General features: G+C 39.0%; 1 protein-coding gene across 3 annotated transcripts in view; it reads right to left on the bottom strand.

Moving 5' to 3' along the window:
• LOC131976565 (polycomb protein SCMH1) overlaps positions 1-18,341 on the bottom strand; it is a 31,812-nt gene extending 13,471 nt beyond the window's left edge. The window contains exons 1-10 of one of the 3 annotated variants that reach the window (XM_059339662.1): positions 18,283-18,341; positions 17,568-17,700; positions 13,225-13,296; positions 12,362-12,439; positions 12,018-12,088; positions 11,361-11,595; positions 10,058-10,146; positions 9,263-9,509; positions 2,076-2,320; positions 1,043-1,237 (exon numbers count right to left, since the gene is read on the bottom strand). In XM_059339662.1, the coding sequence (XP_059195645.1) occupies positions 1,043-1,237; positions 2,076-2,320; positions 9,263-9,509; positions 10,058-10,146; positions 11,361-11,595; positions 12,018-12,088; positions 12,362-12,439; positions 13,225-13,249 (1,185 nt within the window). In that variant the 5' untranslated portion in view covers positions 13,250-13,296; positions 17,568-17,700; positions 18,283-18,341. Of the gene's footprint in view, positions 1-1,042; positions 1,238-2,075; positions 2,321-9,262; positions 9,510-10,057; positions 10,147-11,360; positions 11,596-12,017; positions 12,089-12,361; positions 12,440-13,224; positions 13,297-17,567; positions 17,701-17,798; positions 17,820-17,957; positions 18,155-18,282 lie in introns of those variants that run through there. The other 2 variants (XM_059339661.1, XM_059339663.1) reach the window with 2 other exon arrangements.
• Positions 18,342-26,741: the final 8,400 nt, after the last annotated feature.

Raw genomic sequence — 26,741 nt, 5'->3', positions numbered from 1 at the left:
CCTCAGCCTCCATTGTCCTTTTACTTCAAGAATTCCAGATCACACAGAGTTAATAACTGATATAAAAATGTTAATTTTATGGTTTAAGTATTCCTTCCAAACAAAGTACCTTCTGGTAAATGTAACATGGAGTTATATTGGAACAATATAACAAAAATCAAAAGGAAAATTCATAACTCTGCCAAGTCCGTTAATCTCACTTCAGTACATTACTGGGACCTGCTGAGTGAAGCTACTTCACTTGTTGTTGTGAAACAAACCCTGTGTTTTTGTAACAGTTGTGGCTTTTGAAATGGAAACCAGCTCAATCTGCCTTACTGGAAAAACATGAAAAAAACAGGATGACATTCATGTAGATATTTTAACCCAAGATACACCAAAAATGTTGAAAGATTTTTCATTCCGCTCAGGATTTTAAAATATATTCTCTTGTGGTGTAACTGGTCAGAAAGCTGTGAAGTAATGTTGCAACAAACAACTATTTTCCATTATAATACATCTGCAGATTATTTTCTCTATAAATTGTTTGGTCTATAATATGTTTGGGAAATTATGAAGGGCAGTTTTCACTATATTTAAGTCCAAGTTGATGCATTTTATTGTTTTATTAGTCCAAAAATAAAATATATTCAGTTTAATATGGTATAAAACAGATGTAGAAAACAGAATTATCTGCAATTTTTTAAACATGTGAAAAGACCGTGGGGATTAATCAAATATCAAAATAGTTGGCAATTATTTTTCTGTCAATCTAGTAGTCAATGAGTTGACGTATCATTTCAGCTCTAGTATTAAGTAACAGGAATAAAGATAACAAGGAGCAAGTGTAGTGTCAAAAACAATAATTATATGGGGTTTTTTTGTTTTTTTTTACTGGGTCTGATTCTGACTAAACATATCGTCTTTCTAAGTAAAGAATGTGCCGTATGTGATCTAAAAATTTTTTTAAAAAAGCATTTAAAAAGTTTCCTCCTCATGCAGCCAGCTGGTAGAATGTTATATTCTGTGGTTCAGTGTTAATGTGTGTGTACTGGATGGCTACCTTGCTGCCGGGCTTGGGCCCTCTTTTCTTTGGGATCTTGATTGGTTCTGCCTGAGTCTGGGCCTCGTGCAGGGCTATCCTCTGTGCCCAGTTGGCAGGAAGTCTTCCCCTGGTTCGTCCTGGGCCTGTCACTGGTGGCCGTCCTGGGCCAGCCATGACATCTTCCAGCCAGCCAGCTCTCTTTGCCCAGCCCAACTGCAAACCAAGAGCAAAGGAGACAGAAAGTCAAGTGGAGAGAAACTCTTCTCTACCATGATAATAAAGCCCCTCCCAACACGGAGCAAGCTGTGACACAAGGTCAAAGATGTTTACATTTTAACAAAGCGCGTGTCAGAGAAAATAATACTTATTTTGAGACGTCAGTTAGTCTTGGTTCACTCAACTTAATTTATTGCGCCTCCAATAGTACAACCCTGATTCCAAAAATGTGAACATAAAACATACACTCACAGTAGTTTTAAATGTGATATGGAATTAGACAATATTGCATATATTGATATAGTTCAATTTTTTGGATTAAACACTGTTTATTTAAGTGAACATAAATACTGTATCACAACTGGAGTACCTTTTTAAAAAATCAAAGCTCCATAAAGTGCACATTTAAATTAAAAAAATCTTAAATAAAATAGGCCAAACTTTTTTCTGAAATAAATATGTTTATATGAGAAAAGAAAAACGAGCATTTCAAAAGAACTAAATATGACAAACCCTAGTAAGGGAGCGTTTATATATAAAGAAAGAAGAATAAATTGAACTATGGTGTAATTCCATATCACATTTTATAATATATCGATATATTTTTTATATTATATTGATAAATCACCCAGATAAATCGATTTAGTGTGAATGCGTCCTCAGACACGAATATCAAAAAAGCTGGGGAAATAAAACGAAGACTGTCTGCATGTCTGGGCACCATTAGATGTTAATGAGAAAAAAAAAAAAGAAAGATTATTTGGGTGAACTGAAGCTGTAATTAAAGACAACTGTCTGTCCCCGATGGGGGATCTCTAAAGCACTTCATGCCTACCTTGCTGCCAGGCTTGGGCCCTCGTTTTTTGGGGATCTTGATGGGCTCCAGGCCTTTGCTCGGCGGGATGCTCGGCGGTCCCAACACTGAGCCCTTCTGATTCCAAGGCCCCGTCACCTTGGCTTTCCTCCGGCCTGGCTTGCGTCCTCTCTGACCTGGAGGTCTGCCCACGGTGGGCGCGGGGTGCATGGCTGGGCTCTCCACACTCCCTTCTGTCAATGCCCCGAGGCTCTTAGGCAACACTACTGCATGGGCAAAGATAGACAGACACACAAAAACATAGTTGAGTAAAAAGATGTGGCTTAACAGTAAAAAACCTCAACTAATTAAGGTTTATAGCTCCAGGCTACGCATTTAATCACACGGGGTGTATTTAAAATTTAATAATGTTTGCACAGTATTTTCAAAGATTTCTTCCCCATTAAGTATTTGATCTGAAATTTAGACTGCATTATTTGATGTGAATGACAGGAGGAACAGATATTTGTTCATTCAAAATCAACTCCACCACACACACTTGTGTAACATGTTCATAACACCAACACACATCAGAATGACTCATGTTCCCTTCACGCTGTGGGCAACAATGTCCCAGTTTGACTCGAGCTGCAGCCAACCAAGAAGCAAGTTGTGTTATATACACACATTACACGCTCTCATTGTATGTGGCTCAGCAGGTATTACTCACCTAGGCTTTAAATACCAATTCTCAAATGCACAACAAGAAGTAATATGCCACTTCGTTTTCACAATCTGTAGCATCAAGCCTTTGAAAATCCAAATCCTTCAGTTATTTCCCACGCGGAACTATATCCAGAGTGTTCATGACACCTGAGTTTGAGTTTCTCACAGCCGCACAGCAGCAGAGAAGGTCAAACATTCTCGGCGGTGAAACATTTTTCCTCACTTGAACTTCCTTCCTCAGTTATAAGCCTGAGGACACACCATGCTGCACCTCTCACACTGCAGAGTGCCTCGCAGTGAGCGAGTGAACGGTTAAGAGAGAAGGAAAGAGGGTGAGAGGTTACATCTAGAAGTGCATGCTCCAGTTCGCTTCAGAAGACTGCTCACTCGCTGAATTTTCACCTTCCTGTGAACTTAAAGGGTTTAGACGGCTTATAAGCTGCATATAAATAAGGACGCAGGACTCTTGAGGAATTCACTGCAGTGTGATTTCTCTTCATGGTAGTCAGATTACAGAAGAGAAAATAATCACTATGCTGCTAATGGAAATTATGGTATTTTCTCTTGCAATATTAAAGGTTTCATCCACATTACAATAATACACATTTTCCAGTAAACTATGAACAATAAAACCTCAAATTAGATGCATGAGAAGATATTGTTAGACATTTGTCCATACCAATGCACATATCTAAAAACCTGAAGAAGGGTCTAAAAAAATAATTAATGTAAGCGCCTGTGAATAAGATCTGCTCCAAAACTTACTGGGTTATTTCTTGGACCAAGCTTCACCCTTCCACCAAGTTTAATGAAAATCAAAGTTGTTTTTTCTTTTTCACAAGTTCCTTGGAGGAGGTAATAAAGTTATGTAATTTTAAAGATAGAAACTGTAATTATTGTATATTCTATATACAAATGACTGTAGGAGTAACTAGGATGGTAGGCCTCTCCTGAAGTTCGCAGGTGATACTGTTTTAATCAGTCTGCTCCAGGATGGAGAGGCTGATCATGTGCCGGTTGTGAAAGACTTAGTAGAGTGGTGTGACAACCACTTTCTGAAGTTAAATGTTCACAAAACCAGAGATATGGCCATCGACTTCAGGAAAGCCTCCCACTCAACCTTTCCAACTCTAATCAAGGGCTCACTTGTTGACGGTTGAGTGCTACAAGTACCTGGGAACAGTGGTCAATAAGAACTTAACCCACGACCTTAACCCATTGAGGCCTGAAAAATCGCTGGGTGATTTTAAAATAAGGCTCTAATTTTCTGGAAATTCTGGAAAATTCGGGAAAAAAAGTGTCAACTCTTCTACTAAATAATAGATTTTTCAGCCTCTGTAGCAGATAGAAATGAAATTCAAAAAGGTATTTGAGAGCTTATACAAAAAATACAAAACGACGTATCCGCTTTCCAGGCGTCAATGGGTTAATACATCTGCAAAAAGGGCCTGCAGAGACTTTATTTTTTGCTTAGACTGAATACTTTTAATGTGGACAAGACACTGATGGCTTTATTTTATAAATATTGGTATGGGAACCTCTCAGTGCAAAACAAAAATAGTTTGTTCAGTATTGTTAAAGAAGCCAGCAAAGTAATTGGCATGCAGCAGCTTTCTTTAGCAGATATCTACGACAGACAAGTTTTGCGGAGGATTTAATAGGTTTAAATTTTCCTTTCTTCCAAGTGCAATGATTGTACTTAATTTGCACTCTTGTTTGCACTGCTTAGCGGCACTTTACTAGCAGCACTTTCCCGTGACTTCTATTTCAATGGCTTGATACTTTCACTTTTAATTTTTTGGTTGGTTGTTTGTTGTAACTGTGATTAATGTCCCATGTCCTCTCTATGTTGTCTTGTGTTTTTCTTTTTGCCCTCTACTGTACATCAAATTCCCCCCTTGAGGGACAATAAAGACCTGAACTGAACTGTATTCAGAATGCCATCTATCTAAACCGTAACTGTAACAGAATACAGGTACTCATATTATGTAACATTACATTTAAATGCATGATCACATTACTTGTATTACGTTACTAATTGTACTACGTTACTTATTTATTAACAAGCACTAAAAAACTATATGCTGCACATTTGATTTTCCACCTTAGCACAACATTTTCCAACATGGGTCCCAGCTCCAGAGATGGAGCCAAGACTGGAGCTCTTTAGTGGGACATTATTTAAAAAAAAAGTCTAACCACACTAAAAGTAAAGTAAAGAAGTGGTTGACAGTTTTATATCACTTCAGTATTGTGTTGTGGAATCAAACAAAGAGGCATTACCGGAATAAACAACAAAAGATGAAGATAAAAGAGACAAAAAACAAGAACTGAAAGATATCCGGCAAGATGTGAAAAGAACAAAAAAAAAAAAACACTTTGAAAGAAAGAACAAAAAGTAATCAAAGATGATTTTCTTGTGGTCTAACTTCAACTCCCTCCCGACGAGAACAAAAAGAAGAAATGTGTGAACACCTTAAAAAGCCTGAGGAATAAACCCTAATAAAGAAGTAAGCTGCTGACAGCTGTGAGACGGTCTTAAAATTTATCTCTCATACTCCCACCCGTGAATGCACACCCTTCCCTTCCTGACGGGAAGCATTTGAAAAATCACACAAACCACTGAGGGAACAGGCACATGGTGAAAATCATTTAGAGCCGGGCCTATATTAAATACATAAAAATAACTGAATAAGCCATGTACATATGTGTTTATATAAACCAACACAGCTGGCAGAACTTCAAGAATGTGTGCATGGGTAAAAACAAACACACTGACAGAAGAAAGAACCACAGTATATCCTGGAAAGCTGGCTTCACATGCACCTGCAAGCACACACACACACACTCACACTCACACACACACACACACACACACACACACACACACAGTATTCATCCCAGATCAACCAAGGACAGATTTACGAGAGGAGCGGCCACATTCATTAACACACGTCTTGGCCCGTGGGGCTGTATTTATTAAACACACGTTCACACGGCACACCAATCAATGCAAAGCTCAGTCTGCAGGCTCCTGCAACGTTTCATAGGGGAGCCACTGTATAGCTCAGCGAAAACAAGACACCTGATTGATCCTAAACAGATTGGACCATTCCTCGATAATATGTTTAAAAGGTTTAAAGAGCTCCAGGTTACATGTTCATTGATCAGTGGCAGTGCTTGTAAATACAGCCAAACAAACGTGCAGCGAGCAAGTCCTCTTTTTTCCCTCTCTCCCTCTCCCATGAGTGCACTGAGTTCATTGAGTTCACAAAGCCACCACTGCCAGCTTCACATTACAGGAAGATAACTTCTCGTGAGTTTTTAATCTATCACTGCGACTGCGTTTCTGTAATTTCATTCATCTTTACTCACCTCTCGAGCTCAAAGAAAAGTCAAAAGTGTGTGGTTGTCTGCACAGCTGTCCTCAGATTCACCCTCTCCTCCAGCCCTGTCCTCCTCTCCCACTCTTCATCTGCGTTGCTCCTCCTCTCTTTCTTTTTCCTCCCTTCTCTTCTTCTCTCCTCCCACCATCTGCTGACAATGTAAACAATCCACCTCTCACAGCGTCTGTCCGTCCTTTCTCTTCGTTTCTAAACTCCTCTCTTAACTCAATTCTCTCTGAGGTGCCTAATCAGACCCCGTTAGCCAGGGTGCCAATGAGAGGCCTGTGGAGGGGCACCCGGGCTCGTTTAACCACGTCATGGCCCGACTCTGCCAACTGGGGGAGTGCCAGGCCTTCATAAAACACTAGCAGGCTACAAAGGCATGTCCTGCCTCCCTATATCCCTCCTTCCTCTCCCACATTTTACAGTTTCTGTGGATTCTAACAGATGAGTACAGCTGACCTCGTGGCTGATAACCCTTGTATCCACTTCCTTTTATGTTTCTTGTATAACAAATGGCTTCCTCTGGTTCATGTTGCAAATATAGCTACAACTTCGGAAAATTTCCAGCTTTTAGGGAAACTGACTGGTGACAAGAAACCTCCTTTTTTGGTAAACGGAAAAATAAAAGAAACAATATATCGTGCAGTTCTGTTCACTGTCACATTGTGTTACAAACTGAGGCAAAACCACAGACATGCATGCTTTAACATTTTTACATACTGAACTAGCTGTTACTGCAAATTGGAAGTCAATTTTGCAAACACAGTTCCAAAGTTATCTGGAGATTCAACAGCAACGGGAGTTAAAAATAGCACACTCATGTTGATGACTTGATCAACTGCTGCTAATGACGCCTTCAGGCAGATGATGTTCTTACATCACACTGCAAACCGTGTTGCAGCAACCACACACACGCACAAATACCATGGAAAGTCAAAGTAAATGCTCCAGAAGAAATTGCTAATGAAAGCTGCTTATTAGTGTGGCAAGTAATCTGCTAATCTGCAACAGATTTAAACTGGAATAAACTGGAATTACCGCGTTGCATGCCTCTGAAAAACAAATCAAGATGCAGTTTACATCCATGTCTGTCTTGACTTATATGTAGCCACGACAGTAGAGTAGCTGCAGAGAAGCTACAAATTCTAAAAACTGGAGGCCGTACAGAGATCTTCGATCTGGCAGCACAGAAGATCTATACAATCACAAATCACAGATCAGAGTTTTTAAGGAGCATACCCAAGATTAGTGTCACCACCTCAGCATCCAACCTAATGTGAAATATAGTCACAGCCCCCCTTCTGTTCCTGAGTTATGGCGTTACATAATGGCCAGAAAAGTGTTTTTGCAGAACATTTTGATTTCAACGTGGAGCTGACGTTTCACCTTTTGGACAGAAAATGTCATCGCTTCATCATTTTATCCTATTAGTCATTGGTGTGAAATTTATGGTATAAATTCTTGGTTTATGGCCAGCAAGGACAGAGAGAGCCAGCAGCATATTTCCACATCTAACTTGGTGACTTGAGGAAGGATTTTGACCAAACTAGACTTGGTGATTGTTAGAACAATGGAAAGACTAACCAAGGCAGATTTGGTGAGTTTTGTTTTGCGATGAGTTAAAAAGGTAATTCAGTTAGTCTTAAGCCCCTTTCATGGTGCCGTTTCATGACGGGACATCTCGCCTCCACTATGAACGTGCCTGAAGCAGGACGCTGGGATCAAATGATCCCACCAATTTTCCTCCTCCAGAGGTCACAGAGGCGGAAATAAGTGGGACTGTTGGAAGCAGGACCACTATGAACGTGTCATTGGGCGAAGCGGGATATTTGATATCACGCGTGACGTCTAACATACACCTCCCACTTGGTCCGACAGCCATCGATTCACTGTTAACTGTGGCCACCGGCGCTAACTGGGCACAGCGTCCGCCGCTTATTGTAAACAAACCAGCATCGCTAACTGTGCACAGAGTGTCTGGTGCTTGTTGTAAACAAACGGTGGTCCCGAAGTGAACACATGCTGCTGCAGTACATACACACTGTACTGCTACAGAGCTAACTGTGTAGCCTATAAGCATTGTGCTACTGTGCAGTACCGCTGCTGCTCTGTCGCACGTCACTATCGTCTCCTCCCACTATCGTCTCCTCCCACCTTCTTCCGCAACGCCAGACTGCAATATGAAAGGGCACAAATATCACACCTTCAATGGATCACGAAAGGCGAAAAGCCGGCACAGATCTTTCCTGTAATATATCTTGAATTCAGAAAGTTGTGTTCAGTTAACCTCCCCGTCTAGACCACGTCACATCTTAACACTCTAGATTAGAATGATAAAAGTTTAACTTAATAACATAACTGGAGAGAGCGGGATATGACAATTAAGCACAGGCAAAAATCCAATCAGGTGAATACAAAAAACACCTCTAAGTGTACGACTCTTTGAGGGGTCAATTAATCCAAAATGAAAAAAGAAAAGCAATATTCGCTTCTCGTTTTATCTAGCCTTGCGGACATGTTCAATGTTCAATATCCATGTCTTGCATTTCTTTCTCCTAAACAATACAGTCGAGGTGAATATACAGTCATGGAAAAAATTATTAGACCACCCTTGTTTTCTCTAATATCTTACTCCTTTTAATGCCTGCTACAAGTTAAGGTACATTTGTTTGGACAAATATAATGATAACAACAAAAATAGCTCATAAGACTTGATTTTAAGAGCTGAGATCTCGCCATTTTCAATGTTTTTTTTTTTTTTTAAGATATTTTTTTTGGCCATTTTCAAGGCTTTATTGATAGTGAGACAGATAGAAAGGGGGTGACAGAGGGGAGGACATGCGGCAAAGGGAGCTCAGGCCGGATTCGAACCCGGCTCCGCCGCAGCGAGGACTGTAGCCTCTGCACATGGGGCGCCTGTGTAACCCACTACGCTACAGACCACCCCCTTCAATTGTTTTTTTGATAACGATTTTGGTGATTATCAAGAAAAATGAACAAGAAACTGAAGAAAACAATGGTCTAATAATTTTTTGACTGTTATTCAGCAGGAAAAAAAATCACATGTGACACCCTTTTTCATTAAAAACTCCAGCATAATGTTAAGCTCCAGACCTTTGGTGCCAGGCGGCTGAAGGTTGTCTCCAGTGAGGGAGCACCAGCCAACAGGGAAGATGTCACGCGAGTCGTAGCGGCAGTAGTAATCAAAAGCTCCCCGCCAGCCATCAAAGGTGACCAGCACCTCGACACCACGCAGTGCACCCACTGTCGCCGGGCAGATAAAGTGGGGATTTTTACGGTCCACCGCCTCCAGCTTCATGCCTATCTGGAAGGAGTTCTGCTCCGGGGCGGGAGGCTCCTGCTGGGTAACATGGAGAGAAAGAAAGGGGGTCAGGTATGAAGTTGGCATGTGTAGTCTCTTGAATAAAAAATGTGCAGTGAAATCAACTAAATTCTGCTGGATTTTTGCTTCTACCAGATATTATGGCAGTCAGTTATCTTTTTGTGGATCCTGATGAACTCTAGTATTGCAGAATGACATTGCAGAGGTGCATTTGATTGGACAAATATAATGATAACAACAAAAATAGCTCATAAGAGTTGATTTTAAGAGCTGATATCTAGCCATTTTCCATGGTTTTCTTGATAATAATTTTGGTTATTATCAAGAAAACCATGGAAAATGGCTAGATATCAGCTCTTAAAATCAACTCTTATGAGCTATTTTTGTTGTTATCATTATATTTGTCCAAACAAATGTACCTTTAGTTGTACCATGCATTTAAATGAACAAGAAATTGAAGAAAACAAGGTGGTCTAATATTTTTTTCCATGACTGTATGACCCCCTGATGCAGGAAAGCTACTAGTGTTTCAGAGCGTACTGAGATTGTGAGTCTTGTACAGGTACCTTGTGAAAGATGCGGGAGGGTGCCATCTCAGCTCCGTTTAGTGTTTTCAGAAGGAACATGGGCCAAGAGGACGCATTGAGACGGAAACCTGAAGAAAAAGAAGACAGTTTTGTATTATAACTATACCAGCTTTAGATCCAAGACTGTGATGGGCATGCAGACGAATAACGGGAAAATTGACAGAAGTGCAAAGACTAATCATTCAGTCAATAAAATTAAAATTAATCTGCAACTATTTTAAGCACTGATTTCAGTCATTTTTTAATGCAAAAACTCCACTCCAGCTTCTCAAAAGTGAATATTGGCTGCATTATAAATGTAATATATTTTAGAGTTTGGGACTGCTGGTCAGGCAAAAGTGCTTTACAACAAAGAAATTACAGGCACCAAGTGCTTCACATTAAACGGACATAAAAAATGAACAAATTAAAACAGATTAAAAGCATTCAATTCATGAAATATAAGTAAAAATAGAGATAATAAAAAACATGCAGCAGAGCATCTTACAGGTTCATCTCAATAAATTAGAATATCATAGAAACGTTTATTTATTTCAGAAATTAAATTCAAAAAGTGGAAATAACACATTTTATAGATCCATTACACACAGATTGAAACATTTCATGTCTTAATTTATTTAATTTCTTCTAATTATAATTATTATGGCTTACATTTAATGAAGCCCTAAAATTCAGTGTCTCAGAAAAAAGACCAATTTTAAAAAGTATGTTTAATATGGAAATGTTGGCCTCTAAAAAATTTTGTCCATCTATATGAATCAATACTTGGTTGGGGCTATTTGACTTGAACTACTGGAAATGGACTTTTCCATCATATTCTAATGTATTAAGACGCACCTGTTAAGTATAAGTACTTTACAATTGTGGGTGTTACACCTTTTTGTTTGCAAGACATATAAGACCTTGGCTCAGATTATTTTTTTCACTATAAAAAGCAGATGAATAATAAAAAAAAAAAAGAATAATTAATTACAGTCCGGAAAAACGATCAACAACACTTGTGGTAACAATACACATCAGCAGACAGATGGAGTGCTCTTGTGTCTTTTCCCCTAGGTTTTCACTGAAATGTCCTGTGTAGGAGGCTTTTTTTAAAGGTGTCAGTAAGTTATTTATAGGCATTAACCTGGTTTTAACATGACACATTGACATTCTGTGCCGTTAGTCTCTGACACCAAGTGGACAGAAATGAAAACCCCTAAAAATGTAAAGGAGAAAAGATACAGTGTCAGGAGGAAGCCTGTGTGTGTGTGTGTGTGTGTGTGTGTGTGTGTGTGGTTACCTAGCGGTGGCTGCAGCATGCCTCCGTTCTTCTCACAGTTGCCGATTGGCTGGATCTCTGAGGAGTCCACGAGGCGCCAGAAGTCGTTCTTGTTGTCAGAGCCGTCCAAACGCAGCCGCAGCCGCGAGCCTGTCAGGCCCACCACCGTGGCGATGCAGGTGGACGTGGTGTTTCGAGGGTCCTGAGCCTCCAGCTTCATCCCTGCCTTGAACTCATTAAGTGGAGGTGTGAGGCTCTGGGTGGTGACAATACACAAGTGTTAGTTGGAGAGTGGAAAGATAATAACAGCAGTAAAGAAAGAATGAAGTGTAATCAATTGATTGCAGGATAGACTCTTATAGACTCTAAACGAGCTATGCTTAAAATTTGATTTTGGCATCTAATTGGACTTCTGTCTTTGTCCCAGTTCCCATGAAACTTAGAAAATCGAATAACTGAGGGGAACGTGTCTTCCTCCTTAACACTAGGTGGTGATATGCGTCGTCTTGTCATACATGCCAGCAGAAATCCTATTCCAATCGCATTATCTGGGCTTCTTAATTGGAGTTGGAGAACTCCGATATTAGTTGGACTAACATGTTTACATGCCTTTCATTGTCCAGTTATAGTCGGATTAAGGCAATAATTTGTTTTTTTATGTCATACTGTCTTTCTCACCTGTCTGAAGCAAGCAGAGGGTGCAGCAGTGGCGCCCGTCTCTTTCAGGTATTTCTCCCAACTGAAATGGCCTGTAAAATAACACCAAGAGCAGCAAGAAATTAATCATATAATTAGTGGGAGGTTTAATAAATGCTTAAGTTTTAACTAATTTTGAGATGATTGTATGTTTTGTGATCCCCAACACAAAGACACACAATGCTTAAAATCTATTGTCCCCATTTGTAGTGAACTTTGTCTTGATGATTAATGAAACAACACTGAATCAAATCCTTGGGCGCCTTTTCCTGTTGGAACTGCTCAAAGCTGACTTCATACATCACTGGCTGCTGTGGGTTATTTACCTTGGTACTGTGAGGGCACCCGGGAGGGCCGTCCACTCCGAGCATGCTTGATCCTTCTGGCATCTTTCCACTCTATAGCTAGAGGACCGGAGAAAGATAGAATAAGCTCTCAACTGCAGGTGATTTTCACATCAGTCAGTTTCCTGCAGTACCTGCCTCGCTCACTGCTCCAAACATGTGAGATTACAAGACTGGTACAGGATAATATATGAATCTGGCTGCACAGTAAAAACAAAGTGATTGGTTGGAATTAACTCAAACTAAAATGTGTCATACTTTTAACTAGAGCTGGGCGATATATCAGTATAAAAGACATAGATATTTTTTTAAATGTGATATGGTATTAGACCATATCACATATATCGATATATTTTTTTTAAAATTGTTTCTTTATATATAAATGCTGCCCTTACTAGGGTTTGTCATATTTAGTTCTTCTGTAATTTTCATTATTCTTTTCTCATATAAATATATTTATTTCAGAAAAAGATTGGCCTATTTTATTTCATAGGCTATTTTTATTTAGGATGTTTTTTTTACTAAAATGTGCACTTTATAGAGCTTTGATTTTTTTTTTAAGTGCTCCTTTTATTATACAGTATTTATGTTCACTTAAATACAGTTTCAATAAATGTCATATTTGGCTTTGAATTTGACTGAGCATTTGCTCTCTCTGGAATAAATATATCAGGATATATATCATATATCGATATTCAGCCTAAATATATCGGGATATGACTTTTGGTCCATATCGCCCAGCCCTACTTTTAACTTTACCTGCAAGCTTTTATGAACGCTTGTTTGTTAATCATTTTTGAAAGAACTGCTGCTATCATACTGAGAGAAGCATAATAAAGTCTTACCTTTCTGTGGCACAGGTTTCCTCATGCTCCAACAATACTGACCAAGCTCACAACACAACAGCGGCCTCCACTCTAAAGACAAGAAAGAAACAAAGTAGTTACAGCCGTGTGGAAAAAAAAGTATCAAACTGTGAATTTTAGTCATGACCGAAACATCGAAAACAAGACGTCAGACATATCATCGTCAGTTGGAAATTGAAAGAAATGACACATGGCATGTAAAATATTTGCATTTGCTACAATAGTGCAAGTATAACAAACAAGGGGCAAGCATCATCTAACTTAAAAAAAATACAAATAAAAGAACCAAACTCCCTTAAACCTTTTGAAGGGGGTCATTACAAGCTCATGCTGTACAGCCAAACCTTCTTAATTTAACTGTCGTTTAAACTAGAAAATTTCCTCTGGGTAAATTCTGAAAGGGCCACGGGGGCTACTGCCGGTATGTGTACACTATGATGAGATTCTTCAGAGATTTCAAACTATGCCCTTTAACCTCAAAGTGTGTGTGTGTGTGTGTGTGTGTGTGTGTGTGTGTGTGTAATTAAAATCACATAAAGTTACCTGTGTGTGTGTGTGTGTGTGTGTGTGTGTGTGCGTGCGCGTGTGTTTGAAGCATGTGTATGCATGTGTGAGGAGTGTGCGCGCTTATGTGCATGTGCATGTGTGTGTGTGTGTGTGTGTGTGTGTGTGTGTGTGTGTGTGCATCTGTAACTGTAATCACATCAAAGATCAAAGGCAATCAGATCAAAGCAATCAACAGAATTAACTGACACCTGTTACTGTTGGTCAAGTCAAGTCAAGTCAGATTTATTTATATATCGCATTTACAGACGGCTGAGCCGCACCAAAGTGTTCGGAAAGAATGACAGCAGCCAGAGGTGGACTGGAATTTCTGGCCTCGAACAGAAAGCATTTTTGGCAAAACCATAATACCTATCATTGATCCGACTTCACTTTGAGCGTCCTAATATCTTACAAAACTAAAACAACATCGATATAACCACACTATCATTTATCGTGATAGTTTCTGGGAAAATATATCGTCCTAAAAAATGTGTTATCGTGACAGACCCACGTAACTCCACTTGATAGTGCAGCCTTAGAAAACATCAAAAACAGTCAAAAGTTTGAATATTTCACTCAGTATAAACACAATAAATAGTACAAACAAAGAGCTGGGACAGGCTGAAAACAAATATACATGATACTGTGTGATACGACTGTGGATTTCTTCAACCTTAAACCCACTTAAGGGCTTTGGTTTTTGGCTTGTTTTGAAAGCTAAACTAACTCATGAGACCCAGGAGGCTTTAATGTCTTTTATGGTTATAGCTAAAAGGGTTATTTTGGGACAATAAAATCTACCAGTGCTCCTTGTTGCTCAATGATATGGTTTCTTTTTGTATCTGGAGGGAATTAGGTCCTCTGTATCTGACTAATCCAGTAAGTTTGTTAAGATTTGAGGTCCCTTTATTGATTATTTCAGAAAGAAAACCAACTCGCCTGTAACAAGGTAGTGCATGCTGATTATATATATATATATATATATATATATATATATATATGCCACTTGAGTGTTTGAACTGCTTTCTAAAATCATACTTCTACATCCCCATACTGTGGCAATGCAGTCAAATCCATACACTACAGATACAGTGAGATGGGAAATTATCTTATACTACATGTTTTTTTTTATCTACTCTTTTTTATTTTTTTATTTTATGTCAGTGTATCATAGTGGGGTCCTCTGTGGTCTCCTGTTTGTGTTTTTCTGTAGTCTTGTTCTAGAAGTTCAAAAGAAATTTTCAAAAAAGGGGGGACAAAAGGGAAATAAAGTTTATGTGATGGGGTTAACAACACGGTAATAAAGAATGCAAAAGTTAACTCACATAACTGATCACACCAATTAAATACTCAGCAGTAGTCAGACCCAAGGTGAGGCTACCACATGCAAACTGTACTGAATTTCAAAGGGAAACCAGAGAGCTGCCCTTGTTATCTTTGCAGCTCACAGGCCTTCTCTCCAGGCGGGGGGTCATCATGGGAGGCAGCCAGAGGCAAGTTCAACAAAGGGAGCAGGAGCATGCCAACAATGTACTGCATATGGATTTAATTGGCTTGTTTTTACACTTTATGGATTCCCTTAAAGATCAAATACATTGAAGCTCCCTGCTGTGCTCACTGCATATTCAGGAAGTAATCAATAAAAAAAAATAGGGGACAAAATTTTAGAAACACCTCTTTAGTAAACAGCAAAATAATAAAACGGCTGCACAGCAGCTTCCTAATCACCATGAATTGAACACATCTGTCTAAATTTTGTCAGTATAACTCAGCTCCTATTAATATTATTGTTATTCCACACATCAATTTAATGCACCCATGCAATTATCTCATAAAGAAATTAAACCTATTGCCTTTTGATTAAAGAGAACTTTGCAATTTGTTCAAACAACTTGTTGGTGCATTTAATTGTGTGCTGGTGAACAATTTTTTCCTGTAATAATTTCTAACAATTCATTCAATTTATGTATACAGTCATGGAAATAATTATTAGACCACCCTTTTTCTTCAATTTATTGTTCATTTTTATGCCCGGTACAACTAAAGCTATATTTGTTAGGACAAATATAATGATAACAACAGAAATAGTGCATAAGAGTTTAATTCAAGAGCTGATATTTAGCCATTTCCCACGGTTTTCTTGATAAAAACTAAAATCATTATCAAGAAAACCATGAAAAATAGCTAGATATCAGTTCTTAAATTCAACTGTTATGAGCTATATTTGCTATATTTAGTTGTACCAGCCATTAAAATGAGCAAGAAATAGAAGAAAACAAGGGTGGTCTGATAATTGTTTCCATGACTGTATTTGTTACAATAGGTTATAAAAAGTTAGCAATGTTTAGTCAAGTCTGGTGTTGCCTTACATGTAAATGATTTATTCCAGTCACTTCCAAACAGTGAGGCTCACAGCTTATTGATTAAATGAATTAAAAAAAAAGTCAGATAAGTGCTTCCCAAGTCATCAATCAGTGAGCAAGAGTTGGACAAGGCAAACGTGTTTCAGGCTCAGTGACTCCTGTAACCCTAAACCTGGACTAACCAACATTACCAACCAGACACAACATCCAGGTCAAACAGGTCAGACTGATTTAAACAAGTGCTTGAAGTGGTTGTTTCCCCTGTCTGGCAGTAACCACAGTCCAATGAGACAAACATTAGACAAAATATCAATCTAAATTATCCAAAACTATAATATGTAGTAGTTTTGGATAACACCAATGCAGGGCAGAGGTAGAAAATAAAGCTTGTTAACATTAACGTGAGGAATTAAACATGAGTAAGCAACTTTACACAGCCAAACTTGTTAATCATCTGCCAAATATTTGAATTTTTGGCAGATGATCATAACAGCTTTAATGTTGGAGCGGTTGTAAATTAACTGTTTACTCGCAGAGAAACATGTGTTAACTCTATGGAGTCTGGGGCTATTTTGTCCATTTTTGAATCCTTTTCCTCCTGCCTGAATACAACACTTAAAAAATGTTTAAATGCCATGTTGGTATTTTATTTTTCAGCACAACCTCACCTATATGACCCAATAATACTTGATTTTTTCATTCTGACATACTGGATCAGCATTTTGAACCAAAAAGAAACAAAGAAAAAACAACATGAATGTGATCTTGTGGTTGTGTGTGATTCTGTCATCCAACTCTGTTTTTTATTCTAGTAGGACTCTATTTTATTTGTGTCTTGTGTGTTTAGCGTAACAATTTTGGTCATTTTGTTTATTTTTTAGTCATTTTGTGTCTTTTTTGGTCATTTTGTGTCTTTTTTAGTCCTTTAGTCCAACATAAAATGTGATTTTGAATCTTTTTTTTTAACTTTCAAAACACTATTATGCTCAATAAAGAATTTTAAATGTTGCAAATGTGAACACATGTTGCAAATATAACATATAAGAGGGTTACATCCAGTTCTATCATTTTATACAAAAATCAAAGTGAAACTGGCCTCATGGAGTTTACAGACATAACTTTAGAGGTAAATTTACAGTAGGGCTCCACGCTGCTTTGTTTTTTTAGTCTGGATGTGATGAAGAAGTCATGCTTTGGTGCTTTTGGAGACTCCAGAGGGTCAAAAACGAGTAAGCAACTTGACACAGCGAATCTTGGTAATCATCTGCCAAATATTTGAATTTGCCGAGAAGAGCATAACAGCTTTACTGTTGGAGCGGTTGTAAATTAACTGTTAAGTCACAGAAACACGTGTTAAAGCGCAATGACAGGACCCACAATCCACATGAAATAAGTTCATAGAAGTATACGTACCTTAAAACTTCATAACCGTTTAGCAGCGTTTCTCCTCCCCGGATGATTTTCTTTTCAATGGAAGTGCGCCTTTTTCCTCCGCCAAGGGGGGTGGCGTCCAAATTAAAGCGGCCCGGTCCCTGTTTTCTTCAGTCTGGGAAAGTGACAGGAGGACACGCATTAACTCACTCAGCAGGTACACCTTCCTCCTGTTGCTAACCCCAGTTTACAACTCGGCGCCCCAGCTATTACCACTTCTCTTGACATCTACACGGGATTATATCTCAATTTACAGCCTGAAAAACGCGTCTCACGTTGCCAGAAATTCGCCGAGTCCCATTCAAAACACAAAGCCAACACATGGGACCCCCTCCCCGAGATGCTCATTTACGTGACAGCGCCGCTAATTACCTTATCAGGAGTTAATAACACAATATTGGCGTTGTTCTCATCAGATAATAATACCACTGAGGGAAACCAAAACATGCGTGCAGCCAGTGCAGACACCACTTCCAGCATGCTATGCTACGCACGGCTACACACAGACATGCCCACTGCCCGGGATGCTAACTTAGCATGCTAGGTGGCTCGCTAGCTCGTTGACCTGATTATAAATATTAGCATTAGCGAAACGGGAGCGTAGCAGCACACAGAGGCTAGCCAGTGCTAACCTGGGCTCAACGCTGAAGCGGAGCGCTAACAGGCAACGTTGCTCGGTGTATCCGAGGATGTTTACCTTGCTTTGTAACGTGTGTGTTTGTTTCTGGTGTGGATTTAGCGCTTGTCCGCCATTTTTTCCCTCTACACGATGAGGAGGGGGTGTTTTGCCAACATTTCTTGGTGGGCAGTCAAGCAGGCAGGCTGGAGGATGGAGAGAGAGGCAGAACAACGACCCCTGGCGGCCACATGGCATGACGCATGGGAGAAAAACTGAGATTTAAAAAAAATGTGTATATGTTTTTTCTCTCTCTCTCTAGTTTAAGCCCCAGGGTAAACCAAATAGTCAATTTAAAATTCAAATTATGAATTATCTGCTATCTTTTACCGCAATACCAAAACATCTGCTGCACTTACTTACTGTATTATACAGATGGTTGCAAATTGTGCAGTAGTATCTAACTACATAATACCGTCACCCTGTTAAAATAATCACCTAACTCATTTTTTCAAGTTTAGCAGGAAACACAAAAAACTTCACCCTAAAGTGTAACATATGACATTTATTGATAATTTCACTCAAAAAGGATGTATCAAAGGATGGCTATTGGCATAGTAATAACACTGTGTGTAAATTATGTAACTTAAGAGAAATGGATGACGTCACACAGGCCTGTCAGAAACATGACATGACAAGTATCATGAGCATTAATGTTACTTCAAAGTGTCATTAATGTTCATGACACATCCCATGTCATGTTTATGACACGCTCATGTCACCCTTATGTAGACACCTTCAAAATAAAGTGTTACTATCTTGCTTAAGTCACAAAGGTATGTTCAAAAAATTGCCTAAGTCACATTTTATTTTGACTTAGGCATAATAAATCCGCTTAAGTCACACACTTGACATAGGCCATTATCTTAAAGGGGTAATATCACATGATCTGATAAACTGAGGATGTAGGCAATTTTACCATAAGTGGCCGGCGTCATGAGGAGAGGATTTAGGCAAAAAAACAATTTTGACAAAAAGTGACTTAGGCGATTATTTTAACAGTGTGACAATATATTTTTTTTCTCTAGTTTTGGCCCCTGGGTAAACCAAATAGTCAATTTAAAATTCAAATTATCCATTATCTGCTATCTTTTACACCGCAATACCAAAACATCTGCTGCACTTACTTACTGTATTATACAGATGGTTGCAAATTGTGCAGTAGTATTTAACTACATAATATTCATTTTAAGCAGGGTGTAGTTATAAGACATATAGTGAGTGCAGACCAAGCTGAAATTAAAGCAGTCTAATACAATAGTCCTGCAAAACATTCAACCTTCATGTTCAGTTTTTGAGAAGTGTTGGAGTCATGGTGATTTTTGACGCTGCAGTTTATATATAGTATGCACACATATATCAAGGTAATGATAAATATCCCAATATTACAAGTTTTCTGACAATTCAATAAATAAAATATATTCTATTTGGAAAAAATCATAGTAAAAACTGATTTTTGTATACTCCTGTGTGAATAAAGTACTTGACAAATGAAAAGTTTTTCCTCATTTAACGAAGAACTTTTCTGTAACAAAAGTTTTAAGTGAAATTTTTGAGAAAATAAATAAATAATTATACATGGAAAAAATGTTCTGATGAATTAGAATCAGTTCATATGAGCGTATTATCAATTGAAATCATGCAATTGTGTATCATCATGATATCTCAATATATGATTTCATCATGATACGACACCATGGAAAGAAGATAAATGATTATATTGAAATATCCCCCAGTCATACACACACACACACACGTCTGAACACGTCTGAAAAAGTATAATTAAAAATAATAATGTTAATGAAAGTGGAATTGCATGATTGATTAGGCCTAAATATAATTGGGATTATATACTGTATATATACTAATCAGATTACAAAAAATAAGTAACTATAATCAGCGAAAAGCGAAAAATTAGATTAGATTACGGGCAATTGGATTACAGTTACATTGTCAATTATTGTCATTATTGACTACATTTTTTTTCCATTTGATATACTGGACTTTGATTGAAAAACAGCAGCAACAAAACCTTAGACAACAGAAAAATCTTCCCACATATTGCTGTAGTTTGTAGTGAGCGCTTTTTTTTTGACGGTCATTTGATTGAAACTGTAAATGCTGAATATGCTAAATTATTTGTATTCAACCAAATGGTTTATGTTACTAATTATATTATGCTAATACTTATTATAAGTACAGTATGCCTGCTTTTTAACAGTATTTACTTAAATGCTTTTGCATATTGTACAGTACAGTGAATATAGTTTCCCAACACGAGAACTCCAACCAGAGCTGCTGAGACTGCGAAAGCTGCAGAAATTGAGTTTTCAATTTTAATGTCGCTCTTTAATTTAAAATAAAGTCTCATTAATAATAAGCAGTCATTTTATCACACAATGTTGATAACCATGATGATTAATTTATCGCAAGAATATTAAAAGACGACAAATAAGAGTGGAATTTTAGTAAACATTATTATTGCAGCATTCCTGCCGTACAGAGTACTGCTCCAGTTTCATTTAAACTGTGCTCTAGTTTTGGGTGTTTGACTAAGAATTTGGGGTATTTGCCTTGAGCATAACATGAATAAAATTTGATTATCAGTGCACACAAGGCTTAACTTATTAACCACTATTTGTTCCAGTTAAGATTATTATAACATTCTGAACAGAATCGTGGCAAAATGTACAACAAATAGAGAAATTTTAATATCTCAAACATAATGTAATCCACGCTCCCAGAGTGTAATCACAGCAAAAATATCAATGAAGTACAGTATGCCTGCAGCAGAGTAATAAACCCGGCACAGTACAATATCTCTAAAGATATTCCAGATAAATTGTGTAGGTGTGAAAATTAGAAATAGGGGCCATTTAGTAATGCCATGCCAATTACGTCTGGGTAGAAACTGTAACTGTGTGATTTGGAGAAACACCCAGCAGTTCAATTGTGTGTAATGGTCACCTGGCAGCACTGCTAATGCCCATTTCAGCCTACGCTGGGCAGGCCATGGCCCAGTGGCCCCCTGCACCCCAGGCAATTATGTTTGGTTTCACACGGTGAAAAGGGTTAATTGGCAGTGCCCACGCGCCTGATTGGACCTGTTTCACGCCTGTCAGCCTTCATCGCATCAAAGGAAGCCCCAGTCCACCAGGCACCATTATTAGAAACACACACAAACACACACACACCTCATGCACACGCACTGTACGCAGACTCTCTAATGTTCTCATTATTGTACATATGTGGAGAAATAAACACACATGCACATAGTGTATGTGTATGAACACACATGTGTGCAAAAAAACAACCAAAAAAATAAGTAAAAAATAGCATGCACCTGCAGACACACACTCATACAGAAGTATTTATCTTCATGCAGAGACATACGGTTTTTCACACTTGCATGCACACAGGCATTATGCAAATCACTTTCTGGATGGTCCTTACTTTTATCACTAGGGGTCAGTGTTGTTTTATACAAAGCAGGGCCACTTTCCTCTCCCTACATTCATTTCATCATGGTTACTTTGTGCTTTCCTCTGAGCACAGCACCGTAACACTCACACTCTCTATCCTCTTGAAACTCTCTGACTTTTATTCTAATGATGATTATGGATTTTATTTCCTTTCAAGGAATATTTTCTCTTTTATTATGTAAAATTCTTTGGCTTTCCTTCCTTTTCATGCAGTTGTGTGTTTGAGGACTGATCGTATTCTAGTTTCTGTCTACGTTACTGTAATTAAAGGCAAACCATGAAGCCATGCCCACTGTATATTGTGTGCCTGACTGTTTGCAAGGATCTCCATGTGGTTCTAGTTTTATTATTAATAAGGCTCCAACCACTGAGCCACCAGCAGCCTATGAAAGTCCATCAGCCATTATACGGGCCAATTTGACGGGCAAATAACAACAGTGACAATGTGTCACCCATCCAACAGTCCGCTCTAGTTAATCACACTTTCCCTTGCCTCGACAAATCGTACTCACAAAACGCATTAGTAGATACAATTCTGTGAGAATCCTGTTGGAAAAACTCCTGAAAGTTTTTCACATTTTTGGCAGTATTTACAGAAATTATCTTCCAGATGAAACAAAATTACCGTAATCATAAAGAAAAGCACTTGTACAGGAAAGATAAGAAAATTCTAATGTTCACTTTGCAGGTTCAAATACATTTGATGGCTGTAATCTAAAGAAAATTTAGAGGCAATCTTCCTCTTATCTTGCATGGTTCCACAGTCACGCACAATTTCAAGGCAGACCTTTTGTGTCAACACAAATGTAAATTCTCATATTAGTGTTTGCTCTTCTCTTTTGGCAGCGGTATCAGTTTTTTTCAGATTTGTTTGAAATATCTTACTTGCTCTTTTCATTTTATCGCACTAATTGAATCTGGCTCTCTTCACTGGAAATGTGTTTTTTTTTGGACTTCCAAACATGTTGCTGTAGGTGTCCACTAGCCAATGGCATGGCTCCAATGCCGTGGTCTGTTTCTGCACATACAGACAGTACAGCAAGGATCTTTTCCCACTGTGCCTCCTTGTCACTTTCAGCACTCTGGCACGCTCCAACAAAGTCGCCCCTCTCACACACACACACACACACACACACAGGCATAAGTAGACACGCACACTCACATGCACATGTACACACAGTGAGAGTCAGACTGCGTGTGTTCCTTCCCGACTGCGCCTCAGAGGACTCTGCGCTTGTTCCACAGACGAGGACATGCGTGCACACACACACACACACACACACACACACACACACACACACACACACACACACACACATAAAGTCCTGATACACTCTTCCCATCTCTGCTGGCATCCTGGGAGGGACGTGCAAGAGAGAGAGCAAGAGCATATGTTGGATAGACGTTTGTTGAGGGGGGATATTTCTCTTTGGATGTTGTCTTACAAGCTCTGACGGCGTGGCGCAGAAAGAAGGAATTTTTTCGTCCAATTTATTAATCCTTTTAGGCAATGTTCTCTGTTCAGAAATGCAAATTGAATCAATCTGAGGCTGACTTTAAGACTTTTCAAGTGGGATTTAATTAGAAGCCAGGGCCTGCAGTTTTTAATGAGAGAGGGGGTGGAGAGACGGAGAAAGAGAGAGAGAGAAAGAGAGAAGCATGGGGAGGGAGAGTGGGTTGCGGTTTTGATCTGGGGGTCCTGCTGGAGAAAGGATACACAAACACCCACAACATACACACACACAAACGTACACACATGCACGCACGTACACAAATGCACCCCGTAGAGCCGAGTATGAGGCGGATGCCCGCTGTTTGGTTTTTCTTCACTTCCCTCATCTTCGTCTTGTGAGAGTTCAAACAGAGATCTTGTTACTTCAGTATACATCTCAAACCCTCGCACAGACGTAGCGTATCTCGATATAGATGGAGTGTAGCTTCACGCTGGTCTTCAGTATTGGAGCAGCTCATGGTAAAAGACCTTAGGTCAATACCAGATAGCTCTCGAGTGTCAGAGCATGTAAAGCCATAAATGTGAAGCTGGTCTTTGCTAGAAAAAAACATACCTACCTCAAGGAGCAAAAATTTTAAAAACAAGTCGATGGATAGATAGGTTGATGAGAGGGCACACACATAGGGAGCTGTGGAAAAGTGTGTACGTGCGTTTTATCTACACATGCTGCGAGTCAGTATACATTTTTATCATTTTTAACCACAGAAATGACATTGTTGCCTGCTTTTATGACCCTTTAAATAGTCTACTTGGGAACCCACATCACAGATTAAACTGGGAGCAATTTAACCAAAGATTTTTATTTGTAGAGACCCAAAGAGCTCCATCGATTATTTAAAGAGGACACTTAAGCAACTTAAGTCTAAAAATGGCCATCATTTCATGAACCAGAAATAAAGCTCATCATAAGAAAGACTTAACCTTCTGCTTTATTCGGTCATTCATTCATTGGGCGTACATACAAGTGTATATTTCTTTTCCTTTTTTTCCCTGAGGAACAAAGGAATCTATTTCACTCAGAATTATCTCGCAATCTACTTTTATTTTTAGGAATAATTGTGAGGAAATGGCATGTGGAGTGTATCATTACATCGCTATATGCATGTGTATGTGGTCGAGCATGTATGGAGGCCATGAGAGCCAATACGTTTGAGTTATTTTTACTTATTCTCGTTATTTGAAGTTGTAGATCTCCTCGTCACTCCCTTGTAAATGACTCTAGCAGACAGCCCTTCCCTCAAGAGAAACAGAGCTCCCTGGATTTATCAGAGATTTCACTGCCATTTGGCTATCACGTGCTACGTCTGATACATTTTGGGGAAATATGGTGCTGTTAAAGAGGGTGAAGTCGGCCTGTGGTGTCGGGATGTGGTTTGAGAGCTCACGCTCTCCTCGCTACAGTAACTCTGCCATCTTTCCCCTCACTGTTTCTTGTCACCCTCTCAGATTGGGAGCGAGGCTGGAGAGCACTGGCTTCTTTTCAGGGACTGTGTGACATCTTCACAGCCACTGTGCTTGATATTTCTGTTTCTGTTTCTGTATTGCCACTTTGGTGTTGGTTCCCAGCAGGAGAAGAAAGAGGAGGGGAAGGGTTTGACTCGTTAGTGCTTCTAACTTGACCATTTCCACTTTGAGAGTTTTCTCTGTGCTGCTGTCTTTCATAAAAGCTGCGGTTCTTCTGTGTACTGAAAAAGCAGCAAGAGATAAATGTCAGGAAGATTGTTTCAAGCTTGCGAATCTTAATATAGGTAGGAATAAACATGAAATGATATGCATGAAAACAACAATTTGGGATGCCAGCGGAGTTGATGTACAGTGTTGAAGGAGCAGTGGAAGGAGGGAAAAGATGTGAAGAGATGACTTTTAGGCTGCCACGGAGAGACATGAATTCACCCATTAAAGTGAGAACTCTAGTGTGTGCTTCGCAAAATGCTTGACGTCTAGTTGATACTGTCAATGTTTAAATAATACTAATTAATCTCCATTATTGAAACATGTAATTAATCTCTCTCTCACCCGCTCTGGCTGTCTCTCTGTCTCCTTCTCGTTCACATTTAATGGAACATGAAAGGGAAACCCAAAGAGCAAATGCTGTGTTGTGGTCCTCGTGGGGAGCTCATTGAGGGACTCACATCAGAGGAGAAGACAGGCAAAGAGACAGACGGGTGGACATGTTTTGACAAACAGACAGTTGGTCCAGAACTCCTCCCTATCTCACCACTCTGTGCCTCCTCTGCCTCTCTCTCTCTGTGTCTTTGAACTCAGGCCTTCATTAACAATCTGCTGATTAACAGGCTTGGGAACACGGGGGGTAGACGGATCAGAGGGGGAGAGATAGAGGGAGGAGAGAGAGACGGAGAGAAAGAATAAGATGGGTATGCAAGTAAGAGTGTGTCCACATTAAGACTACGTTCCCACCAACACTGGTGTTTGCACAGAGGTGATACTGATGCAAAAAAAAAAGAGAACGAAAGGCTGAAGCTGGAAATTTTGCTGCAACAAAAAGCGTTGGACAATCACTAGCCGTGTTTCCAATCAAGTCGTATTGAGTTTGGAAGCGAAATTTTGAAATGTCACAAAAAAAATGCATTTTAGGATTAAACTGATTTAGAGCAAATAAACGAAGCTGCATAAACATATTTTGGTCAGAAGGTGGCAGTGTAATGTATTGCTGTAGGCTAATCTGTCAGTAAATGGTAGAGTAAGTAAGTAGAGATTGCGTGAGAAAGAAAAAACAACAAAACAGAGGTTGCTAATCAGACAACTTTGGCCAACCACAAGAGAAAATGGAGTCTTTAAGAATTAGATTAAATTGGGCAGCTTATAATTGCTCTTTCATGTTAGCTTGTCAGTCATGTGAGTTTCATGTTCGCTATGACAAAACTCATTCAGAAAAAGCGTTTCCATCTCCTGTTTAGAACATTAACTAGTTTTCAGAAAGACCAAAAGCACCTCCAGCGAGCATAAAAACTTTAACTTGTTACTATTCAGAAGTCCCGCCAGCGGGCCGGCAGAATCATACGCCACATTTTTTTTTACGGAGGGCGTAGCTGCCTCAATTTTAGGAGTATATAAGTAAAATAATTGCATTATTGACCACCAAATGTGTGTAGCAAATGGTATCAACCCCAAAATTGCTGCAACAACTTGTGGGACACAGTTAAACATGGACTGGACTTTAGAAAGCGTCCACTAATGTTATGACCCTTTATTCACCATAATAGGCTTCAATAAATAAATAATTAAGTAATTTTAATGAGATGTTTTTGACCAGAACAACTTCACACACAGTGCTGAGTTCCATTTCAAATTAATCTTCAGGTTCGCAGCTTTCAGATGATGTCACCACTTCTATTTGGCATTATTGTTGACCTGCTATCTCCCCCTAAACATCCACTGCCCACAACCACCAAAAAGGTCTTTGAATGGTAACAGGTTAATGCTCACTTTTTAAAGTTTTATTGATCTTTGGTGTTTTCATCAAG

This window comes from Centropristis striata, chromosome 8, assembly GCF_030273125.1.
Source record: "Centropristis striata isolate RG_2023a ecotype Rhode Island chromosome 8, C.striata_1.0, whole genome shotgun sequence".
Classification (NCBI taxonomy): domain Eukaryota; kingdom Metazoa; phylum Chordata; class Actinopteri; order Perciformes; family Serranidae; genus Centropristis; species Centropristis striata.
This window is presented reverse-complemented; position numbering and strand designations above follow the sequence as displayed.